Source organism: Diabrotica virgifera, chromosome 1, assembly GCF_917563875.1.
Source record: "Diabrotica virgifera virgifera chromosome 1, PGI_DIABVI_V3a".
In the NCBI taxonomy this organism is placed as follows: domain Eukaryota; kingdom Metazoa; phylum Arthropoda; class Insecta; order Coleoptera; family Chrysomelidae; genus Diabrotica; species Diabrotica virgifera.
This window is the reverse complement of record NC_065443.1, coordinates 129,813,284-129,837,351: the sequence shown is the minus strand read 5'-3', so window position 1 is coordinate 129,837,351 and position 24,068 is coordinate 129,813,284. Positions and strand designations below refer to the sequence as shown.

At 33.6% G+C, this 24,068-nt stretch overlaps 1 protein-coding gene across 1 annotated transcript in view; it reads right to left on the bottom strand.

The window, feature by feature from the left end:
* The window catches only part of LOC114337213 (sphingomyelin phosphodiesterase 1), a 52,619-nt gene that overhangs the window by 22,522 nt on the left and 6,029 nt on the right, over nt 1-24,068 (bottom strand). The window contains exons 2-5 of the mRNA XM_028287618.2: nt 20,852-21,147; nt 9,768-9,923; nt 9,458-9,685; nt 2,133-2,302 (exon numbers count right to left, since the gene is read on the bottom strand). Of these exons, the coding sequence (XP_028143419.2) occupies nt 2,133-2,302; nt 9,458-9,685; nt 9,768-9,923; nt 20,852-21,147 (850 nt within the window). The remainder of the gene's footprint in view (nt 1-2,132; nt 2,303-9,457; nt 9,686-9,767; nt 9,924-20,851; nt 21,148-24,068) is intronic.

The window sequence follows — 24,068 nt, the reverse complement described above, 5'->3', positions numbered from 1 at the left end:
AAAGTACGGAGGACAAGATCTAACTAAACAACTATTAAAACTAATACAAAAAATATTAGAACAAAACAGAATACCACAAGAATATGGATCAAGCATCCTAATACCTCTCTTCAAAAAAGGAGACAAATCGGACCCGGAGAATTACAGAGGAATTAACTTATTAAACACAACATTAAAATTAACAACCAAAAGTGATAACAAACAATATGAATGAAATTACAACATTACCAGAAGAACAACAAGGTTTTAGGTCGGGAAGGTCATGCACTGACGCTATATATATATATATAGAGGTATGTTCAAGAGAAATCGTTGGAATACAACAAACCAGCATATTTATGTTTCGTGGACCTTAAGAAAGCATTTGACAGGGTCACATTAAAGGACGTTATCCATTTGTTATACTCGAGAGAGATAACTCTAGGAATAATTAAAACGATCGAAAACATCTACCAGAAAATCACAATAAAAGTAAAAGTGGACGATGAATTAACTGACCCAATTAAAGTCGGCAATGGGATAAGACAGGGGGATTCCTTGAGTCCTTTATTGTTCAACCTGATCATGGATTAAATAATAAAAAAATAAAAACTAAAAAAGGATACCAAATGGGAGAAATACAACTTAAAATAATGTGCTATGCGGACGATGCAATACTAATCTCTCAAAGTGAAGATGATTTACAACGTATGATTTACCAATTCAACATAATCGCCAGAAAATTTAACATGTCAATTTCCTCACAAAAGTCAAAATGCATAGTTATAACAGCAGATCCAATAAGATGTAAATTGGAGCTGGAAACTCAGATAATAGAACAAGTGATGGAGTTTAAATAACTAGGCATCACACTATCTAGCTACGGAAGACTCGAAACAGAAGTGGAAGATCAAGTGAATAGAGCAAACAGAACCGCAGGTTGCCTGAATGACACAATATGGAGAAATAAAAATATCGGAAAAGAAATGAAAAGCAGAATTTACAAAACAGTCATCAGACCAATAATGACATATGCGGAAGAAACACGACCCGACACAGAGAGGACAAAAAGATTGCTCGAAAGAGCGAAGATGAAAACCCTTCGAAAAATCGATGGTAGGAGTCTATGGGACAGAGCTAGAAGTACAGATATACGACGGAGGTGCAAGGTGTATCACATTAACAACTGGGTAAGAAACAGAAGAATAGAATGGAATAACCACATAATCCAAATGACAACAAATAGGCGATCAGTGGGAATAGGAAGAGGATCAGTGGGAAGACCACGAAAACGATGGAACGACAATTTACTAGAGGCACATTGAAAAAACAGACAGTCATGTCTATACAAAAAGAAGAAGAAGAAGAAGGATCCCAATTTCTGTTTAGATACTTGTGTTTCTATTTATGATTAAAGTTAATCACGTTCTTTTGGACATCAGTGATAGACCTCTAGATTGGAATGTGATATTTTACTAAGCACTAGTCTTCGATTAAATAAATTTTGGTGGTAATTCTTTTGGTTTATTTTGATGATCTACTCCTGCTTTTTCTCAGCGAATAAGATGACAATACGCTGGTGTCTGACGACGGGAATGTGCTGGTATCTGATAAGGAATTGCAGCTCAGTGATATTCCTCCATGGATCCCCACCGGAAGGGGGTTGACGCCTAAATACTGGTATGCATATTTTCTTCTTCTATTACAGATGCAAATCCAATAATGGATGTTAGCGATCACATTTTCCATTAACTCTCTATTTCTTTCAATATGTATCAGAGATTGTATGGCGTTAATCCCTGTCCATTTCTTTATGTTTCAGAGGCAGGACATTTTCTTGCGTCCTTTTCCTCTCGTGTGTATTTATAAGACGACAATTGTTCATGTATTCAGTTAAACAAGTATTTCCACTAGATTTTGTTTTACCATGTATACTTCTTAAAGCTTTATTTTTATTCCTCATCGTATGTAGGAGTCAATAGCACTCACAAGTGGTCTTAAAGAAATCAATAAAATGTTTCTTCTAAGACAATATCTGCCACATTTTCTGAGGCCTAAAAATTCCAAAACTAATACACCATTATAACTACACAGTTGAACTAAAGCACTACCAAAAAGTAAAGTAAAGTAAAAACTATATAGTGAATACTTACAAATTGGAAGGATGCGCTTCATGATTACCAAACACTAGAAAAACAGGGACATTGTAAATATCAGCAAACGTATCTAATACTTGAGATATAACTCTAGTGTTTTCTTCCAAGCTTGTATTCCATATTCTGTGAGCAACAATATCTCCAGTGAAGTACACATAATCGTATTTCTATAACAAAAAATATATCTAATAGTTAAATTCGAAAAACAAAGTTTAAAACAGGTTAAAATTTGAAAATGAAGTCATACTTGTACAGCATTCATGGGCGGAGGTAAATTCCTCACCAACCAGTAAAAACATATAATCCGACAGTTATTTTCCTCACCAAATTTAAAGGTTCCTATTAATCCGGTAGGTATTTTCCTCACCAACTCACTCAGGTAATAAAATAAAAATATAGGTTTAATTTAAAATTTCTATTATGAAAGCATCCGAAAGCCGAATACAAGACATTAATTTCCTTACATTATAATAATAGTTTATAATATAGATTATTTCATTCATAGGAGATTCTGATCAATAGAAAGCTACAGAAATCTGAATTAAATCGATAATTTTTGATAATCTCCCGTCGTTAAGTATATTACGTCAGATGCCCTTCGTTGCTACGAAAAAATATCATTGACATTATAAAAATATCATGTCAGTGACATTAATGACAATTAATGTTTTAAAAATTATAAAAGTGATGACTTTCAATCGTCAAATATTTATAAAAACTGTGTGTTTAATGGTACTTACATAAATAAATTACAATAAAATTTTGGTTTTGAACAGTTTTATTCATGAAATAATCGCAACAAATTGCACTCGACCTCTGAAATTAATATAGAATTTTTGCTCTCGTGACACTTTGACATAATTTCACTCGCCTTCGGCTCGTGAAATTAAAACTGGCAAAGTGTCACTCGGGAAAAATTCAATAATTTCAGAGCTCTTGTGCAATTACTACTGATAATACGCAAGACGTATAAATTATTATTTAATATTTACTATAATAAGACAGACACTTTACAAAATACATTCTAGTCATTTGATTAGACTGATATCTTATTAATAAATTTACTACATTTTTCAATTTCAGTTTAACTTGTTTATCTTTGATAGGTTTTGCAATATGCAAACTTTAAATTTTAACATACATATCTACCTGAAATTCTTTAATTTTTTCAAAGAAAATATATGTATATGGATGGATGCGTATTACAAAACGATAAATTAAAATGCGAATGAAAAGATTCGCAGGCATTCGTAATACGAATAACAGAAGAATTTGCCTCTGTCCACAAATATTGGGAGAATATGACATTTTCGTCTATATAAGTTTCAACTAAATAATTAACATATCTATCTTAAATTTCATTTCCTGGTTTGCATGACATTAAATCAAACACAAAACAATCTGATACGTCTTCTGGTTTTATATGTAAGGCCAAAAGTATGTTTGAGCCACTTGCCTATTTCAGAATCATTCTTATATTCTTATATTAAATCAAGAGACCAAGACATTTCTATACCAAGCTTAGTGTAGGTGAAATTTACAACCATGTATTTCAGTGTTCGGACACATTTCAATGATTGTATTCCTTTTCAAAATCTTCAAAAATTTTACTAGCATTAAACTCAATTTTGAGAGCTTTAAAAATTTCTGTTTTTTTGTTTGGCAGTTAACAGTATAATAAAGAAATATAATGCCCATTAACAACATAAGATATGCAGATGACACCGTGATTATAGCAAGCTCTGCTGAACAACTCCAACTACTACTGAACAAAACAAACAATTTCTGTAAAGAATATGGACTAAAAATGAATATAAAAAAGACCAAATACATGATAATAACTAAGAAAACAAACATAAAAACAAGCATACATTTGGGAAATGTGCCGATAGAAAGGGTTGATAAATACAAATACCTAGGAACCTGGATTTCAGAGGAAAATGATCAAACAACAGAAATAAGGACCAGGATAGAAATAGCAAGAAATGCGTTTGTAAAGATGAAAACAGTTCTCTGCAACAAAGACCTTAGTTTAGAACTGAGAGCAAGAGCTTTGAGATGCTACGTGTTCTCGATACTACAATATGGACTTGAAAGCTGGACATTAAAGCAAGAACACATAAATAAGCTACAGTCATTTGAAATGTGGTGTTACAGAAGAATGCTTAGAATAGCATGGACACAGAGGAAAACGAACACGGAAGTACTGCGAGAAATGGGTAAAGAATGCGAAATAATAAACACAATAAAAATAAGAAAGTTACAATATCTGGGACACGTAATGAGGGGACCGCGATATGAAATGCTAAGACTGATAATACAGGGAAAGATAAGAGGCGGAAGGAGTATAGGAAGAAGGAGAGTGTCATGGTTAAAGAATTTAAGGGACTGGTTTAGATGCAGTTCTATAGAACTCTTTAGAGCAGCGGTGGATAGAGTAAAGATAGTGATGATGATATCCAACCTCCGATTAGGAGACGGCACTTGAAGCAGAATGCCCATTAATTAGCCCATGAACAATGAATAATTGCAAGGTGCCATCCATATAATAAATGTGGCTAAAAGTCTTATATTTGTTTCACAACTAAATACAATTATCCTACTTTTGACACAGTTTATAAAGAGAAAATTTTCCCTCTCAGTTGTTTTTTGAGCACATCCCGTCACAAATTCTTAAAACTTCATCAATATTGGAAGGAAGTCGACCAGGCATCATTTTTCGTCGATAAATATATTTTTTCTTATGTAACTGACAACAATCGTAGTAATTGTTTCAGACAAATTAGCTGCAAGTGCTTGGCGTATAATTTTTGCTGGTTTTTCAATTCTCTTCGGCTTTACGTTTACAATAGTTAGAAACAATTTTTCGATCTAACTTCTGACAATCTGGTTCATGATTATGTTGTCGGCTACTTCTAGATATTGTAAAAGTTGCACCAATAGTAAAAAATTTCGCACTACAAGTTGTTTTATCCTCCAGAACACTTCTTCACTTTTTAAAACTTTCACTTTATAAAAAATAAAATTTTCAAATACCAATGCCGCGTAAGGTTTACCGCGATCACTTTCTATTAAACATGCTATTTTTGTCAAAATTCCAATTGTGACTAAAAATAAAATACCATAATTAATTAATTAATTATTATAATTATAGGTACCTACTGTAATTTAATAGTAGATAAATAATTAAATTGAATGCCTTTTAGTAAAATCTACCTGAAATAACTGAAATAACTATTTTGGTATTGGTGAGGAAAATACCTGTGGGATTATGATATACCCTTATAAACGCAGGCAAAACATTATTTTGGTGAGGAAATTACACCCGCCGGCATTCATGTCAAAAGAAAACACATTGATAGAAAATAAATACATAGTATTCTTATTTATTATACTACTGTTATAGCATAGAATTATCCCTTCTCTCCTTTATTTCGTTCTATATTCAGCATTTCAAACAGTACTACTCGCATATTTAAATATTTTATTAACGGTGATTTAAATCCTTTTTGTTACTTCTAAGTTGTAAAAAATTATAAAAAAATAAAAGAGGAAAGAATTTTGAAAGACAAAAAAACATATGGAGTGAATAGAAATCTGCTGAGAAGCATGCCTCTAAGCAAGAGAAAAAAAATGAACCTATATAAGACCTAAATAAAATCTGTTCTTATATAAAGGATAGAAATAACGAAGATTAACTAGAAAGAGAACAAAAAATAGAGTAGTAAGGACGGCGAGAGTCCCCAATAGGAAGACGATCAGTGGGAAGATCACGAAAACGATGGAATGAAAATTTACTGGAGGCACATTAAAAAACAGACAGAGGTATCTCTACATATCATACCAAAATTCCAATATGGATTCCAGTCAGGTAAATCTACCAAACATGCATTAATAGATTTCACTACCAAAGTCACTCAAACCATCAACGATGGTTCTATCGCCATAGCCACATTTCTGGATGTGCAGAAGGCTTTCGACCAGGTCTGGCACGACGGGCTTGTTCGGAAACTTCTGGACATCGGGCTTCCATTGCAATTTACCAAAATTGTACACTCCTACCTCCACAACCGTACTGTCAGAGTGAAAATATGCGATCAAAAGTCCACCCCCTTCACTCCACAAGCTGGAGTTCCCCAGGGTTCAGTCCTAGCGCCGCTGTTGTACATCATCTACAACAGCGACATCACTAACCAAAATATCCCAGGTACTCGGCTGTTTCTCTATGCAGACGACACGACTCTGCTCTCAACTACCTCTCGATACAACCCAAGACTCCTCTTCAGAAGAGCACAGGCTCTGTTGGACGGTGTCGGCGAATGGTGTTGTAAGTGGAGAGTCACGCTCAACGCGAACAAAACAACAACAATTGTGTTTCGCGCCCCTACTGTGTCAAATAGAATCATTCGCAATGAAGACGACCAATATCCTCTGAGTTTGTTGGGAGAAAGGCTTGTTGTTAGCCCGACTGTGAACTATTTGGGAGTACTGTTTACCAGGACTCTCAACTGGGACGCAGATCTAAAGGCAACTTTAGATAGGGTAAGGAACAGGGCCAGACTTCTCAACGCTCTCTCGGGAAAAATTGGCAAGACACACAAGAAGACTCTCATTCACACTTACAAGACCTTTATTCGACCCGTCATGGAGTACAAATCATGTATCTACTCTCTTTGCTCAAGACAAAAACAAGAGAGGTTGTTGAGGACGGAGCGCAGAGTCTTGCGTAGATGTAACTATGAGCACTGGCGATATCCCTCAAACGAAATCCATAACATCTCGAACATCCCCAAAATCACCGAGAGAATAAACTCTCTGAACAGGAACTTCACAATCAAAGTAATCAACGGCCCCCCTTCCGACACACAAGAATCTCTCAAATGTTCCTGTTCATCTTCCGGCCACGTACTCTACCGAAAGCCCAAACGCAAAAAGATTCACGTACCGTCCGCTCTAATGCAAACATGCATTGACGAACTCCCGGTAGAGTACGAAAACATCCTTGAGGCTACCCCGTTAGCCTTCCGTACCCACCTCTAACATTTCCTCTTCCTTACCCCGAACAGGGAGAAGTTGGTTTTTTGCGGTTTCCCAACTTCATTGCACAATTATACCTGTTCGTCCCAAGAAAATAGCCGCAACTATTTTCTCCACTCGAACGCTCACTGTCCACGCTGCGCTCAAAGCCACCTCCTGACCGCCGACGAGGGACGCAGGTTCGCCTGTCGTTGTACAATGGTTTCTAGGGAGCTTGGTCGAAAGCAAAGCACGGACAGTACACGTAAATGTCTATGGAACCAACAACAATCCATCAAACTTTCTTCTCTGTTGACTTCTGGCCTTCTGGACAACACCGTCTGGCATAACCCAGGATCCAAGAACACCAGGACACGGCGCTTGCCCCGGTGTGGTTTTCGGACTGTTTGCTTTGCTGCCAACACAATACATTCACCTCAAACCCTGAAGAGGACAAAATCCTAAACGGGGAAGCACATTGAACGCATTTCTTCTAAACATTATCTAGACAAGCAAATCAAACAATGTGGCATGGCATCTCTACACAAAAAGAAAAGAAGAAGAAGAAGAAGAAGAACTAGAAAGAGGGAGAGAGCCTACTGAATTTTGAAAGAAAAATAATGAAATCACTACTGGGCCACAACGTAACAAGAGAGGAAGAAATACGAATGAAAACAAATGCCGAAATTGAAAAATAATTTAAAGAGAGAAAATATTATAGTCACATACATAAAATCTCTACGCTTAGAGCGGATGGGAAATATACAGAGACGCCCACACTTAGATATATTGCACAGTTGTAGAAGAAGACCTAGAACAAGATGGCTGGCTCATGTAGAAGAAGACTGAAAAGTTCAGTGCAAGGACAGGGAGAAATGGAAAAGAGTCATGACGCCAACAAATACACACAACAAGCTATAAATGACGGAGGAGTAATCCACCTCACCCAAGAATCGGATTTTAAACTCCATGGCGTTAGCTATAATCCATAGGGATTGTAATGTTTAATGAATGGATGAATAAATATTGTTATGATTATGAAAGCAACCGTTTTAAAATTATAATCCCGAAACAAATTGTCTGTTCACATCACTTTATTTACTAATGGATTTAATTCTTCAGGGAAAAACTCATTAAGGATAACCCACTGCTTATAAACTAACTTATAATAAATAGTTACAAATCAATATACAGGGTGTATAAAATTTATGTGCCCGCGTTATATAATAAAAATTAAATTTTTATTCTATCTTTGATTGACAAAATGATACACAATAATATATATGAAAATTCTACACCACAAATAAAAATTGGCAACACACTATCTAAAAAGTTCATCGTTAATAAGGTTCTGCGCCAGGGTTGGTGTATTTCACCAACTTTGTTCAAGATATATGTTGCAAAAGCACTAAACCAGTGGAAACGTAAATGCCACGGTATGGGTATAGACCTCGGAGAGGTTTGTTTATATACCTTACAATTTGCTGATGACCCAGTCATCATAGCTAATGATAAAGACCGTCTACAGTATATACAATATATACAGAAAGAAAACTAAAGGAGGAATATGAACAGTGGGGCTTGGAAATTAATGTGGAGAAAATTAAATATCTACCCATATGAGCTAAATTATCCAATGAACTAGAGGATAATGAAGAAATCACATCTTGTAGTGAATACACGTACCTGGGAGTAATCTTCGATAGAACGGGAAAAGACGATGAGAAAATAAAGAAAAGGGTAACACAAGCTAGAAGAACAATCAGCTGCCTAAATGGAATACTTTGAAACTCCGAAATAGAAATACAGCGAAAATACAATATCTATGAAACACTTACTCAAAGCAGCCTACTTTACGGAGCAGAAACTTGGAGAATAACCGAGAACAACAGGAAAAAATTAAAAGCTGTAGAAATGGATGTATTTAGAAGATCATTAGGTATATCCCGTAGGGAAAGAGTTCGAAATGAGGAAGTAAGACGACGAATTGGAATAGATGGTTATTTAACAACAGACATTGAGAGGAAATAGTTGATTTGGTATGGTCATGTTCAAAAAATGGAAGACACAAGATTGCCCAAAAAGAATATGCAGTGGGTACTACCAAACCGCAAAAAACGAGGAAGACCCAAAAAGACATGGAAGGAAGGGGTAACCAAAGCAATGAGTACAAGGGATCTTAGAGATGGTCAATGGGATGATAAAAGGACGTGGAAGTTAGGCATCGGACAACGTCAAAAGACGTTCTTAAACCGATACATATAATATATGAATAAATATATTTATATAAATTTTCAGTAACTTACGTGCAACTTAGTTTGTTCTAAAGCATTGATTGCAGTCCTCCACGGTATATCTGAATTTGTATAACTACCCCAATACCCACAAGTATCCTTTTCCGTTGTACCATCCGCTTGGTCATCTTGACAGCAAATTGGTTCTCCACATTTGGTGGTTTTGTTAGTGGTATACCTCGGATCATAGTGGATATCCGAGATATGAAGGATGTTGAATGATGTTGTATTTTCAGTTGCCTAAAAATATATATTGAATTAAGAAATTTAGAATATAATTTAATATGAGAAGTATTCTTTTCTATGCTTTGAATATACCTACTGGTGTCTCATTTTGTTTAATATTGGTTTTTGGTGGTATATCAATACTCCATTCAAGTCGTTTAGATCCATTACAACCATAGTCTTGTAAAGATATGCCACAAATGTCTTGTCCAGTTAATTCTGGCGTATTGTCAATAACATAAAGCAATATTGGCTAAAAGCAAAAAAATGTTAGAAATACAGTTTAAGATTTAATTTTGATTCCAGCATCATTTGCTTACAGTCCATGTGGTGAGATCGCTCCCTTGTGAAAAACATTTTTAATTCGGTTTCTTTGCGGATTCATATTCAAAAATGCCCCCTTTAAACAAATCTGAAGGGTTCCGGACGGAATTTTTTAAACAAATACATCAGATCACCTTTTATTGCTCCAAAAATATATTTTTGGGGTTTTTGTTTCATTCTAAACAAGAAAGGTATCTTGTGATTTTTTTCAAAAATTGACAGTTTTCGAGTTATAGGCGATTTATAGATTTTGAGTATGTAAAAATTTTAACAAATGAAAAGAACTATCACAAAAGAACTTTTTTTGAAATGGCATTTATTTATCAAAACGAACAGACAATTAATAAAAGAACAGATATTAAACAATTAACGGAGATCTATTCGTTCCTTCTTGAACTTGATAAAAACTTAAATATCAATAAAGATTTTAGTTTAGATTCTAGCTCATAATATACTACCTCTTTTCTGTCATAATTGACAATATTTTGACATAATTGTCTCTAAAACCTTTCTGTGCGACGAATTTTTAAAGATTTTAATAATCTAGAAAATGCGAAAATACGCATTTTCGAGGCTTAAAAATTAATAAAAATTACTATTTTTAAGGGTGCCAATAACTTGGATTAAAGTTTAAACATTCATTTTCAAGATTCCGAAGAGTGATCCGGTCTAACTTCAATTTTGACCGTAGTTTCTTAATTGTTAATTATGCGTATCCATTCGGTTTTTAGCCGGGCGGCGCGCACTATTTTCAAAAATCTCCTATTTTCCTCCAATAAATATTTTTTCTAGATTTTTTGGGACTTTCTAAATAAAATAAGTTTTTTGACATTTTTCTCAAAAGTTAATAGTTTCAAACTTATAAGCGATTTAAAATCCGAAAAATGACAAAAAAACACATTTTCGCATTTTACATCGCTTATAACTTTAAAACTAGTAACTTTTGAGGAAAATATCAAGAATCTTATTTTATTTGGAATTTCCCAAAGAATCCAGAAAAAATATTTTTCTGAGGAAAATAGGAGATTATTGAAAATAGTGCGCGCCGCACCGGCAAAAAACTGGATGGACACGCATAATTAAAAATTTAAAAACTACGGTCTAAATTGAAGTTAGACCCGATCACTCTTCGGAATATTGAAAAGGAATGTTTAAACTTTAATCCAAGTTATTGCCACCCTTAAAAATACTAATTTAAATATGGGTTTTTAAGCCTCGAAACTGCGTATTTTCGCATTTTTTAGATTTTAAATCGCCTATAACTCGAAAGCTGTCAATTTTTGAGAAAAATTAAAAGTTACCTTTCTTGTTTTCTTGTTTAGAATGACCCAAACAACCTAAAAATACATTATTTGGAGCAATAAAAGGTGATCTTATGGATTTGTTTAAAAAAATTGTTTAAACAATTTCTGCCCAAAAATTCCGTCTGGTACCCTTCAGATTTGTTTAAAGGGGACATTTTTGAATATGAATCCGCAGAAAAACCAAATTAGAAATGTTTTTAGACGGGAGCGGTCTCACCACATGAACTATTATGCTTATTTCATCCTTTTGGACTCTGGTGGTCTCTGAATCAAAACCAAACATTTCTATCATGTTAGAAAATTATTTTTAATAAGACACCACAAAAGACGCAATTAATAGTGTGCTAAGATGGCAGAAAGATGGTTTCTATTCAGAGAGCACACCACGAGTCGCTCTGAGAAATCCAAAAGGATGAAATGCCTTTAATCGAATTATAGTGGTCTTAAATTGTCTTTCTTTACTTTCGTTTACTCACAAAATTGAGTAATCAGAAGCAAATTACGGAGAAATGGACAAAAAAGTGAGATTTTAAATACAAAAAGCAAATATTATTATCTCATGGGGGTACTTTGATTATGTCTACACAAAATGACTTTTCAGCAGTGACCAAATTTGATAATTTATTAATTGAAAAAGTTTTTGAATTCTCCATAATTTATCAGAAATCTTCTGACCTCTATATTATTTGTATTTATAGAACTCCCGATGCGGATGTGCAGATTTTCTTACAACAACTACTTAGCTTGCTAGAATCTATTCCTTCAAAAAGTAAATTAATTCTATGTGGCGATCTAAATATTGACTACTCCAGTGTGTGTGCTGCTCAAGAATCTCTTCATTCTATCTTTGATTCCTTTGGTATAGGTATGCATGTAAATTCTCCAACCAGAATAACTAAAACTAGCTCTAGTATCATTGACTATGTCGTATCGTCTTTAGCTCCAAATTCTACTGACTGTACTGTTTTCAACTCAGGTTTCTCTGATCATGAAGCAGTATTGACTACATTTTGGTTAAAATCAAAAAATAATAGTGAAAACACGCAACGAAAATTGTTCCGTGTCTTTGGAGAACAAAATTTTCTAACATTTAAACACCTATGTCAAACAACTGACTGGGACTTCCGCTCTGTTGATGTCGACATCGAGTTTTCTAGATTCATAAAGTTATTGTCTGGTCTGGCATACGAATCCTTTCCTCTTAGGCCCATCAAAACTAAACATCGTAAACCCTGGTCAACTAGAGGTCTACGTATATCTGTAAAGAACATGCGCTCATTATCGTACCTAAAAAAATTCTCGGACAACATATCCTTCCATGATTACGTTAGGCTTTACAAGAAAATTTACCATAAAGCCATAAAAGCCGCCAAGGAAATTTATTACAATGCGAGGCTGGCTAAATCAGGTAATGTTGCTAAGGAAACGTGGTCTATCGTAAATGAACTGAGAGATAAGACTTCTTCTCCCACCATAATCCCGACTTCTACTGAGACCCTGAACAATTACTTTGTAAATGTGGCAAAAAATTTAACAAATACTATACCTCCTTCTCAGGATCCGATTTCATATCTTTCTCATAGGAATGTAAATAGTTTATTTTTTACACCCATAGTATTAGGTGAACTACGCTCTACAATAAATGCCATTAAAAATAAATCGTCATCTGGGACTGATGGCCTCACTCTTAAAATGTTTTCTGCTCTACCTGATTGCACTTTAAACCATCTTACTACCTTAATAAACAGGTCATTCGAAACTGGAGTTTTTCCAAGCTGCCTTAAGACAGCGATAATTATTCCTATACATAAAGGAGGCGATAAAGATCTTGCTTCGAATTATCGCCCTATTGCACTCCTGCCCACGTTGTCGAAGATAATTGAAAGTCTGGTAAAAAAAAGAATCTTATCTTTTCTGTTGAAATACAAATTGCTTGCTCCACATCAATTTGGATTCCTGAGTGAAAAATGCACGAATGATGCTATGTTCTTCCTTTTCGATCATGTTTACTCCAGTCTAAACAACCATCACTCTACAGCAACAATTTTCTGTGATTTCTCTAAAGAATTCGATTGTGTAAACCATAACATCTTGACTGACAAATTACAGCACTATGGATTTAGGGGAAATGCTCTTAAATGGCTTAAATCATATCTTAATAAAAGAAGTCAGTTTGTAAGGGTTGACACGAAGACGTCTTCTTGCATGCCATTAGAATGTGGGGTACCTCAGGGTTCAGTTCTAGGCCCTATATTGTTTCTGATATACATAAATGACATCTCTAGTCTGAACATTAAAGGTAAAATATGTCTCTTTGCAGATGATACTAGTATTACTTGGAGTAACACGGATATTATGGATCTTCGCAATACCATAGCTACAGACCTAGTCACCATTAAATCGTGGTGCGATTCGAATCTCCTGTTATTTAACGTTTCTAAAACCAAAGTCCTACCTTACAACAGTATGATGCAACCTTTAGTACTTAATAACAACAGTCTAGAGGTAGTTGAATCGGTGAAGTTCTTAGGGCTTATTGTGGATAAGTCTCTAAAATGGAACTTGCACATTGATGCCTTACACAAAAAATTAAGTTCTGCTTGTTTTGCGCTAAGATCAGTTGCTACGGAAATGAATTTGTCAACATCTAGGACCGTTTATTATGCCCTTTTTGAGTCTCTTCGGTACGCGCTTCCATTCTGGGGTACGTGTTGTGCGACTCAATTTGAGCGTATTTTTAAACTACAAAAGAGAGCTCTTCGTTACTCCCTGAGACTCAATAGCAGAGATCATTGCCAAGAATTCTTTAAAAAATTTAAGATATTAACTCTTCCTTCTTTGTTTGTTTTTGAATCCGTTTGTTTAATCCGCAAACATGCATCAGAAGGTCCAGAGAGACCCACTCATAACTATCCCCTTAGAAACGTGGATCATAATCTTTATCTGCCAACCCCACGGTCTGAGCTGGTTAAGTGCTCTATACTATACAATTCGAGAAAAATGTACAATCACCTGCCATCTAACATCAAATCTATTGCAGCATTTCCCGCTTTTCGCAAGGCCTTGAAAGCTTATTTGCTGGAGAAAGCTTTTTATACAGTGAATGACTTTTTTATAAACGATTTGAATTCAGCAAATTGACTTGTAGGATTATTACTTTCGAGTACTTGTGTACATATTTGCAGCGGCATAGAACTTTTGATTTACTTTCCCTTTCCCCTTTCCTCGTTTGCCTTCTTTTTGCTCTGACGTTGTATACATATTGTTTGCAAAATTTTTAATTTTTTAATGTGTACTTAATAACTGTAAAATTATATTAAGTAGTATAACTCACGCCATTTACTTGGTGTCTGTTTCTGTTTTTGTTTTGTTTGTAGTTTTTTACTATTTTTTGTTTTTTATTGTATTTTTTATTTTGTATAAGCTTTGTCCACAAATTGTTAAAATTTTTTGACAATAAAGCATACCTAATAGACTGCCAGGATGCCTATAACATTATATGGCGAAACCCACGTATTAACACTAAGATGGAGTCAAGGATTTATAAAGCCAGTGTAAGACCAATAATGACATATGCATCAGAAACAAGACCTGATACAGCCACAACACAAAGACTGGTGGAAACGGCAGCGATGAGAGTAGTGAGAAGAATTACAGGGAATACACTGAGAGATCGAAAAAAGAGTAAAGACATTAGAAGACAATGTAAAGTGCAGTGTATAAACGAATGGACACTAAATAGAAAAAAAAATGGAATAACCACATAACCAGAATGGAGGAGACACGTGTGGTCAAAATAGCAACAGATAAATCACCAATCGGTAGAAGAAGTATCGGTCGACCGCGCAAAAGATGGAGTAACAACTTCCCATATCCATAGAGGTATCAATCCGCCAATGAACAAGCACAATTGCTTATAAAGAGGAAGCAGAAGAAGAAAAAGAATCAAATTCGTTAGAGTTTTGCCTAGATAAGTTGACGTGTTATGGAATGCAAGTTTTAGATCCCTCACGTCTATTCATTTATAGTCTGATTGCCTTGCATAGTATAGAAAGCATGGATTCAGGCTCTGACCAGAATTGATTTGAAAAGCAAGGAACCTTTTGGTTATTAGATCCCCGTCTCTTTGGATTTTGTTTGTTTTTAAAAAATGTTTAATTTTCTAATCCACAAGGAAACAAGTTTTCCTGTAGCCGTCTGCATACCATATATCACAAAAATTGAATTAAAACCCTTTATAAAAGGTATATAATTTATTAAAAATTCCCTAAAAAGGGCTACATCACAAATGCAGAACGTTTTTCCTCTGAATGCAGATCATCATCAATGCTGAACCTAAAATAAGTATAACCTATGAATTTAATGCAAAAATTTTTAAAATGTCGAATAAGGTAGAAAAAACTTTAGGTTATACTTACAGGTATGTTATACTTGTTTGTTGTTTTTTTTTTATTAATGGCTTTGATAGAGCCAATTAGCCAGACTATTTGTGTTTTTTTGTATGGTATTACAATAACAATTTTAAGTTAATATCTAAGCCTACTTATTATCTAAATTTACAGAGTGTTATAATATATTAATGGATACATTTTCAATTTTGTGTGATATTTTTACAATTTTATAATTCTATTATCTAAGCCTACTTAAAATTTAAATTTACAAGACCTTACATATTCGTAAAGACATTGTAACGTCTGCTTATTTTTTGGAAAAAGAATTTCGTTTCAATTGACAGGTAAAGGACAATTTAGATCAATTAACTTTTCATACATTACTTTAATATTTTATCTGTACAGTCCACACTCCAATATGAGGTGCTGTAGATCTCCCATTCCACCACAGGCGCAATATGGGTTATCACTGATACCTATGCTGTGTTTATATGCTGGGGTTAGTGCGTCATTTGACCTCATTCTGTTTATTGTTTTTATAAATAGCCTATTTGATTCTTGTTTAAACCATCTCTCATTGGGAATTAGTGGCTGGCAATTTCTAAAATTTATTCCCGTTGTACTTTGGTCATATACACGTTGCCAATTTTGTTTGCAATGGTTTTTACTGATATTATCTATATCGGTTACTGGTAGAAGTATGTTGCTTATGTTTCGTTTGGTTAAAGCTGCAGATTTAGCTAAATTTGTCGACTTTTTCATTTCCTAATATTCCAGAATGTCCTTTCACCCAACAAATAATAATTGAACTGCCCGAGGAAGTAATATCATAATATAGACTCTTAATTTCTATCTCAATGTGGTTTAGATTTTTTGTCGATTGGATAGAAGTGAGTTTGTCCACAGTAATTCTACAATCGGTGAAAATGATATAATTGTCCATACCAACAGAGGCTATATATTTTAACGCAAATAATAAAGCTGATAATTCGGCAGTATATATTGAAGCTTCATTAGGCAATCGGCATGATTCTTTGTATTCAGAATTCCAGTGATATATTGCACATCCGGTTTTATTTTGAATTTTGGAGCCGTCAGTAAAAATATATTGAAACATAGGCCACCTGTCTTTAATTATTTTGTTGATAATATTGCCTGGAAGGTTTGAATCCATGTAGTTTGTTTGTATTTCCTTGGAAAAGAGAGTTTCAGGAGGTTTAGTGTAAATTAAAGGTATTTTATTTTTGTACATTTGGTTTTCATTCATTGTCAACTTCCTGTAGCTTTCAACGTATATGGGAGTTTTTTTAGTACACCAATATTTATGGCTTAAATCTAATATATTCAAGTTACGAATAGTCCTTAAGTAGCTGACGTTTTTTGAGATAGCTCTAGCTACAAACTTATCTGTACAAAACTGTCTACGTAGAGTAAGTGGTGGTTCCTTAGCTTCATTCTCGATAATAGTAATAGGAGTAGATTTTAAGTAACCAAGACAGAGTCTCAAACATTTATTCCTTTGGATTTCAACTTTATTAAGATATCCTGTTGACGCAGAACCATATAAATGACAACTATAATCGAAAATTGGTCGAATCATTGAGCGATAGAATAGCAATGCAATATTCGGGTCAGCCCCCCAACCGGTTCTACAAAAAGCTCTAAGGATATTCATAGAATTTTCTGATTTCTTTATAATAGAATGAATTTGATCCTTCCATAACAATTTACGATCCAAATACGTCCCAAGATATTTAACACAATTTTTTATCGGAAATTCTATTCTACCTAATTTAAAGGTGCCTTGAGGAATTTGGCGTTTTTTGGAGAAAAAACAAATTTCAGTCTTTGTGGTTGATATGGATAAGCCTAGAGAATGGTAATCATTTTTTACACAATCTAATGTAAATTCAAGTTGACGTCTACAAATGTCTAGGCAAGAATGGGAGGTGTACAACACAACATCATCTGCAAATTGTAAAATATTAGAGTGTGGAGGTACTATATGTTCTAAATCTATATTGTACAATGAGAAGAGAAGTGGACTTAAAATACTACCCTGTGGTATACCTATACTCGTTAACCTTGGTGGTAAAAGCTTCTCGTTTATTTTTAAGTAAGTCCATCTATTCTTGTAAAAGGATACAATGAAATTTGAAATTTTAAGTGGCATTCCAAGATCTACTAATTTTTTATAAAGAATATCTAAATTTATGTTATCAAACGCTGAAGTTACATCTATAAATGCTGCAGCTGTCGACGCCTGATTTGTAAAATTGACCTGTAAAGAAGAGACTAGGGAAGTGAGAGCATCTTGTGTAGACCTGGATTTTCGGAAGCCGTCCTGAGATTTGGGAAGGATATCTTCGGACTCAAGCCAGTATTCAAGCCGATTTTTGATTAATCTCTCTAGAGTTTTTAGTATACAGGAACTTAAAGATATAGGTCTGTAAGATTCAACTTTGTTATCTGGCTTTCCTGGCTTTTTTATAGGTAATACAATATAGTCCTTCCATGCTTTGGGAATTAAATTTTTGTTTTGCCATATAGTGTTAAAAATTTGTAGTAATAATAGTTTATATTCTGTAGGTAGAAAATATAGCATAGAATATGATATACAGTCCATCCCTGGAGATGAACTAGAACTATTATTTGTTTGTTGTTGTTGGCTAAATAAACAAAAGGTACAATTTGGTACTTCCGGTTGCACTCAGTTTAGTTCTGACTTAGTTCAAGTATACCCGTTACACCATCAGTTGCCGACCGTTCAAGATAAATAATATGAGGTAGCTGAACCTTAGGACGTGCCCCAACTCATGTGAGGATCAAATGGTTTCCGGTGCTTAATCATGAATTATTTATAACATCCATGTTATTTAAAACAAGGTTTTTCTATGTATTCATGAATGTATCGTTTGAAAGGGTTTTTTACCCATATATTTTCAATTTTGGTGCCTTAGCATGTGAACATCCTGTAAGTATAACCTAAACTTTTTTCAACCTTAGTCAACATTTTAAAAATGTTTGCACTAAATTCGTAGGTTATATTTTATTTAATTAAGTCTAATATCTTAGCCTCAGCCAAGGAAGTTCTTGGTGAAAGAAACATTAATAAAAATAAATCGCTTATAACACAAAGAACTCCATGGTTTTGTACAGAAGTGAAGGAAAAATGTAAAGAGAAGAAAAAAGCATACCAAAAATACATGTCAACTAAAACACAAGAGGCATACGATAATTACAAGACTATAAGGAACGAAACACATTAAGTAGTAAGAAGAATAAAAAAATGATCACTGGGAACGTTTTTCGAAAGAAATGGAACATGATTTTTATGGTCTCCAAAAGGAAATAGGGCGCTTTATAAGAGGTCAAAGAAAGGAGGTAAAGGAACTAATAGAACCAAAACACATAGAAAAGGATACATGGGTTGACTATCTAAAAAAGCTATATGTAGAAGAAAAACAAATTATGCTAGAACCGGAAACACCAGAAATTACCCCAAATAAATATGTTAGTATAAGTGCACAGGAAGTACGAAAAACACTCGAAAAGCTGAAGAACAGAAAAGCTGCAGGTAAGGATGGAATACCAAACGAATTACTGAAATATTGTGGAGCAGCAATGACAGAATAATTAACAACATTAATTAACAAAATCATAAAACGCAATAAAATACCGGAAGAATGAAGAACGAGTGAACTAATTCTACTATTCAAAAAAGGAGATAAAAAGCAGCCAGAAAACTGCAGAGGTATCAACTTGTTAAAACTTACAACTAAAATTTTACAAGATTTAATAAATCAGAGGAGAAGTTTAGCAGATGAACAACAGGGTTTTCATACTGGAAGATCGTGTACAGATGCAATATTCGTCATAAAGCAAGTTACCGAGAAATCACTAGAGTATAATAGACCAGCATTTCTATATCTTATTGACTTAAAGAAAGCATTTGACAGAGTAAGACTCAAAGATGTAATCCATCTTCTGTATAATAGAGAAGTTCCTCTAGATATCATAAAAACTATTGAAAACATCTACCAAAACAACAAAATGGAAGTCAGAATAGATGGACAACTTACAGAACCTATAGATATAGGCAGCGAAATAAGACAGGGAGACTCATTGAGTCCTATGCTTTTCAATTTAATCATGGATGAAATCATCAAAAACATCAACAAAGGAATAGGATATTGAATGGGAAACAAAGAAGTAAAATTACTCTGTTACGCAGAAGACGCAATATTGATAGCCCAAGATGAAGACAGTCTGCAAAGATTAGTCCACAGATTTAACATAAGAGCAAAGAATTCAATATGACAATTTCATCTCAGAAAACCAAAATAATAGTAATCAGTTAGGAACCAATCAGATGCAAAATATAAATTGTTGGTATCAGTATTGAACAAGTAATGGAAGTAAAATACCTTGGAATTACATTGTCAAGTTACGGAGACCTAGACAAAGAAGTGAGAAATCAAGTACAAAAAGCAAATAGATTGGCAGGATGCCTTAATAACACTATATGGCGAAACCGACATATTAACACTGAGATGAAGTCAAGAATCTATAAAGCCAGTGTAAGACCAATAATGACATATGCATCAGAAACAAGACCCGATACAGCCACAACACAAATACTATTGGAAACGGCAGAGATGAGAGTACTGAGAAGAATTACAGGAAATACACTGAGAGGTCGAAAGAGGACAAATATTAGAAGACAATGTAACGTATAGTATATAAACGAATGGACACTAAATAGAAAAAAAGAATGGAACAACCACATAACCAGAATGGGGGAGACACGTGTTGTCAAAATAGCACGAGATAAATCACCAATCAGTAGAAGAAGTATCGGCCGACCGCGCAAAAGATGGAGTGACAACCTTCTATAGAGGTATCAATTCGCCAATGAACAAGCAGAATTGCTTATAAAGAGGAAGAAGAAGAAGAAGATATTTTATTTAGGTTCAGCACTGACGATGGTCTGCATTCATATTGAAAACGTTCTGGATTTGTGATGTAGCCCTTTTAGGGAATTTTTAATAAATTATATACATTGTATAAAGGATTTAAATTTTAAATAAAAAAAAATTGTTTATTTTACGGTTGTAAATAATTTTCTATATTTTGACCAGTTAACAAAAAGAAATACTCACCGCATTTAATTTTATAAGACCTTCACAAATTCTTTCTTTTTGGCCGCTGATTAGATTACAAAAGTATACAAGTTGCTTATGAAAATCGACGTCCTTTAAACCTTCTCGTCTTTTTTGGATGAATAAATCAGAAATGGAGAGACATGTCGAACATACCTCTTCTTTATCAAAATTGTCTGGTGATGATGTAAATATGTTTGGAATGTTATACTCTTTAATAGCAGTCTCAAAGGTGGCTGACGCTTTATTGAAAGTCTTTATTTCTTCTATACCTTTCTTGATTTGTTCAAAAAGTGCTGAAAATAATAAAAGTAAAGAGATGTTAGTAAATTGCCACCAAAATTGGAACATATTCGTGATTATTTCATTCATATGAGATTCTGACCAATAGAAAGATACAGAAATAAAAACTAAACTGATTATTTTTTGATGATTTTAACTTTCAATCGTATAGTAAGATATTTGATCACGTGTTTAATTCTGTCCAATCAGATTAAAATTTATTATACTGAGAATTATCTACTGTAGAAAATTACCGATAGAATTTTTTAAGTAGATTGTTTCTGTTTAATGGCAACCAGTTCCCTAGTTTTGACAACTGTCACATTTAAGAAAATACCCATAATATACGTATTAAAAAATAATCTTACGAATATCACACGACAGTAAGAATAAATAAGAAAATAATGTCTCATATAATGACTCAAATTTGTTGTCATTGGGCAATAGCCACTCGAGCCCTGCGGGCTCTCGTGTCTATTGCCAGACAACAAATTTTCGAAAAACTGTCGCATTATTTTCAATTTATTCTCACTCTCTTGTGATATTATACCCGATAATTTTTGATAATATCCCGTCGTCAAGTATATTACGTCAGATGCCCTTCGTTGATACAAAAAAATACATTCAGTCACATTAATGACAATTAATGTTTTAAAAATTATAAAACTGATGACTTTTCAATTTATTCTCACTCTCTTGTGATATTATACCCGATAATTTTTGATAATATCCCGTCGTCAAGTATATTACGTCAGATACCCTTCGTTGCTACGAAAAAATACATTCAGTCACATTAATGACAATTAATGTTTTAAAAATTATAAAACTGATGACTTTCAACCGTCAAATATTTATAACAACTGTGTGTTTAATTGTACTAATTTGTACTTACATAAATAAATTACAATAAAATATTGGTTTTGAACAGTTTTATTCATAAAATAATCTCAACAAATTGCACTCGATCTCTAAAATTATTATCGAATTTTTACCCTCGTTACACTTTGACATAATTTCACTCCCCTTCGGTTCTTGAAATTAAAACTGTCAAAGTGCCACTTGGAAAAATTAGATAATTTTAGAGCTCTTGTGCAATTACTACTGATAATTTATGAGCCACAACCAATCAATACAGAAAATACTTTAAAACCAGACAATAGTAAAGTTATTCATTCCGTAAGATAATTGAACGACAAAAATCTGGTTTTTTTGGCGCGATTACTCCATGAAATATGCGTGTAAAATAGGAGTTGTTCTGTGAGTAAAGTTAAAATTGACATATCGTTCAACAGTAGATACATCAAAAGCATATATTAAGCACCAACCAATGTAATCCTACAGTTTTGCTGTTATCTGATCTGGCAAAAATATTTCAATCAAGAAATGTAGATGAGATAATTTAAACGATCTCTCAGAAACAACTCTTGAAGCGACTGGCGATTTTTAATGTCAGTTGCGGTCGCGAAATCAATTTTTTCAAAATAAATTTGAATTAACTCGACAGTAGATTTTCGATATCTTTTGACCAGACTGTCCTATCGACAAAAATCAAAATGCGTTTTGAAGGTAAAGAGTGCAGATTTCGTATGCAATTTTTGAATTTTGCTGCAAATAAAGTCAGATTTTGGAAAGCTATTAAATAAATTAACGTTGAACGACATTTGCCATTTTTTACGATTCTTAATCGATCCTAATCGATAAATTGAATTGTTATTGTTAAAGCTTGATCTTAAAAACCTATGACATTTCGATTTTGAGTTTTGGCAATAAATATGTGGCATTTGAAATATGTCTAAAGTACGTCTGAATTTAAACATTTAGATTAAAACGAGACGGTTACTTTTAAAAAACTGTGAACGGTAAAGGATTAGGAAGGATAAAGAAAAAAATAATTGGAAACCCAATAAAAGAAAGAAAACTGTAATATATCAGAAAACGTGTGAAAAATAGTTTAAACCATTTTAACACGATGTTATATGTCATTTTTCAATTTCTTTGTTAATAACTCTGTTAATTATTTTATAGACTAGGAACCCGTGTAGGTGAAATTTGTTAATAATTTTAGTCACGATAAGACCCTATAACTTAAATAGTAGAAGCTAAAAGAGAACGTATGAACACTGTGCCGTCACATTTTAGTGGCACATGCGTCGACAGTGGCGCATCAAACTTTTCACTTATGGACGGGATAAATAGATTAAAAGGTGCTCTCCCTCACTCCAAAAATTCAATTTTTTTCAAATGAAGTAAAAGGCAGACTTACTGACTTACTTATTTAAAATGAACTCTCACATGCAACCCATTCAAGATTTCAATGTTTTTCATTTTTAAGTTATACGTGATTAAATAATAAGACTCAGCATAATTTTAACCTACCACCCCCGTTCGCAATAGGCATAGTTGAGGCTATTACAAAACATTAAAATGTATAATTATTCTTTTGGTAAAAACCGTACAACTTTTTTTTTGGAGGTGGCTGGAGGTCTAATTTTTTTTCTATTTTGTGTATTTTCTCACTAAACACTATGTTTTTATTTTTTTTCAGATTTTTCCGTAAGGTTCGCCACCTTTAAAAACTGTTTTTTATAGGGTTTTTGGGGGTTTAAACGTGCTTCTCTCATTTTTTAATGTTCCAAAAGGCGCGGTTACTTCAATTTACATATAACCTATAAAACATTGATTTGATCTATTTTGAAGTCTATAAACTGGAGCAAATCCCCCAAAAACACCCAAAAAATCGTTTTTTGTATTTTTGAAGTTGGCGAATCTTACGCAAAAAACTGAAAAAAATTAAAAACATATTATTTGATAAAATACACAAAATCTAAAAAATTTGATCCCCAGCACTCTCCAAAAAAAGTTATACGCTTTTTTCAAAAAAAAAATTAAATTTTTTTGAGGTTATGTATACTCAACCTACGGATCTATACAAAAT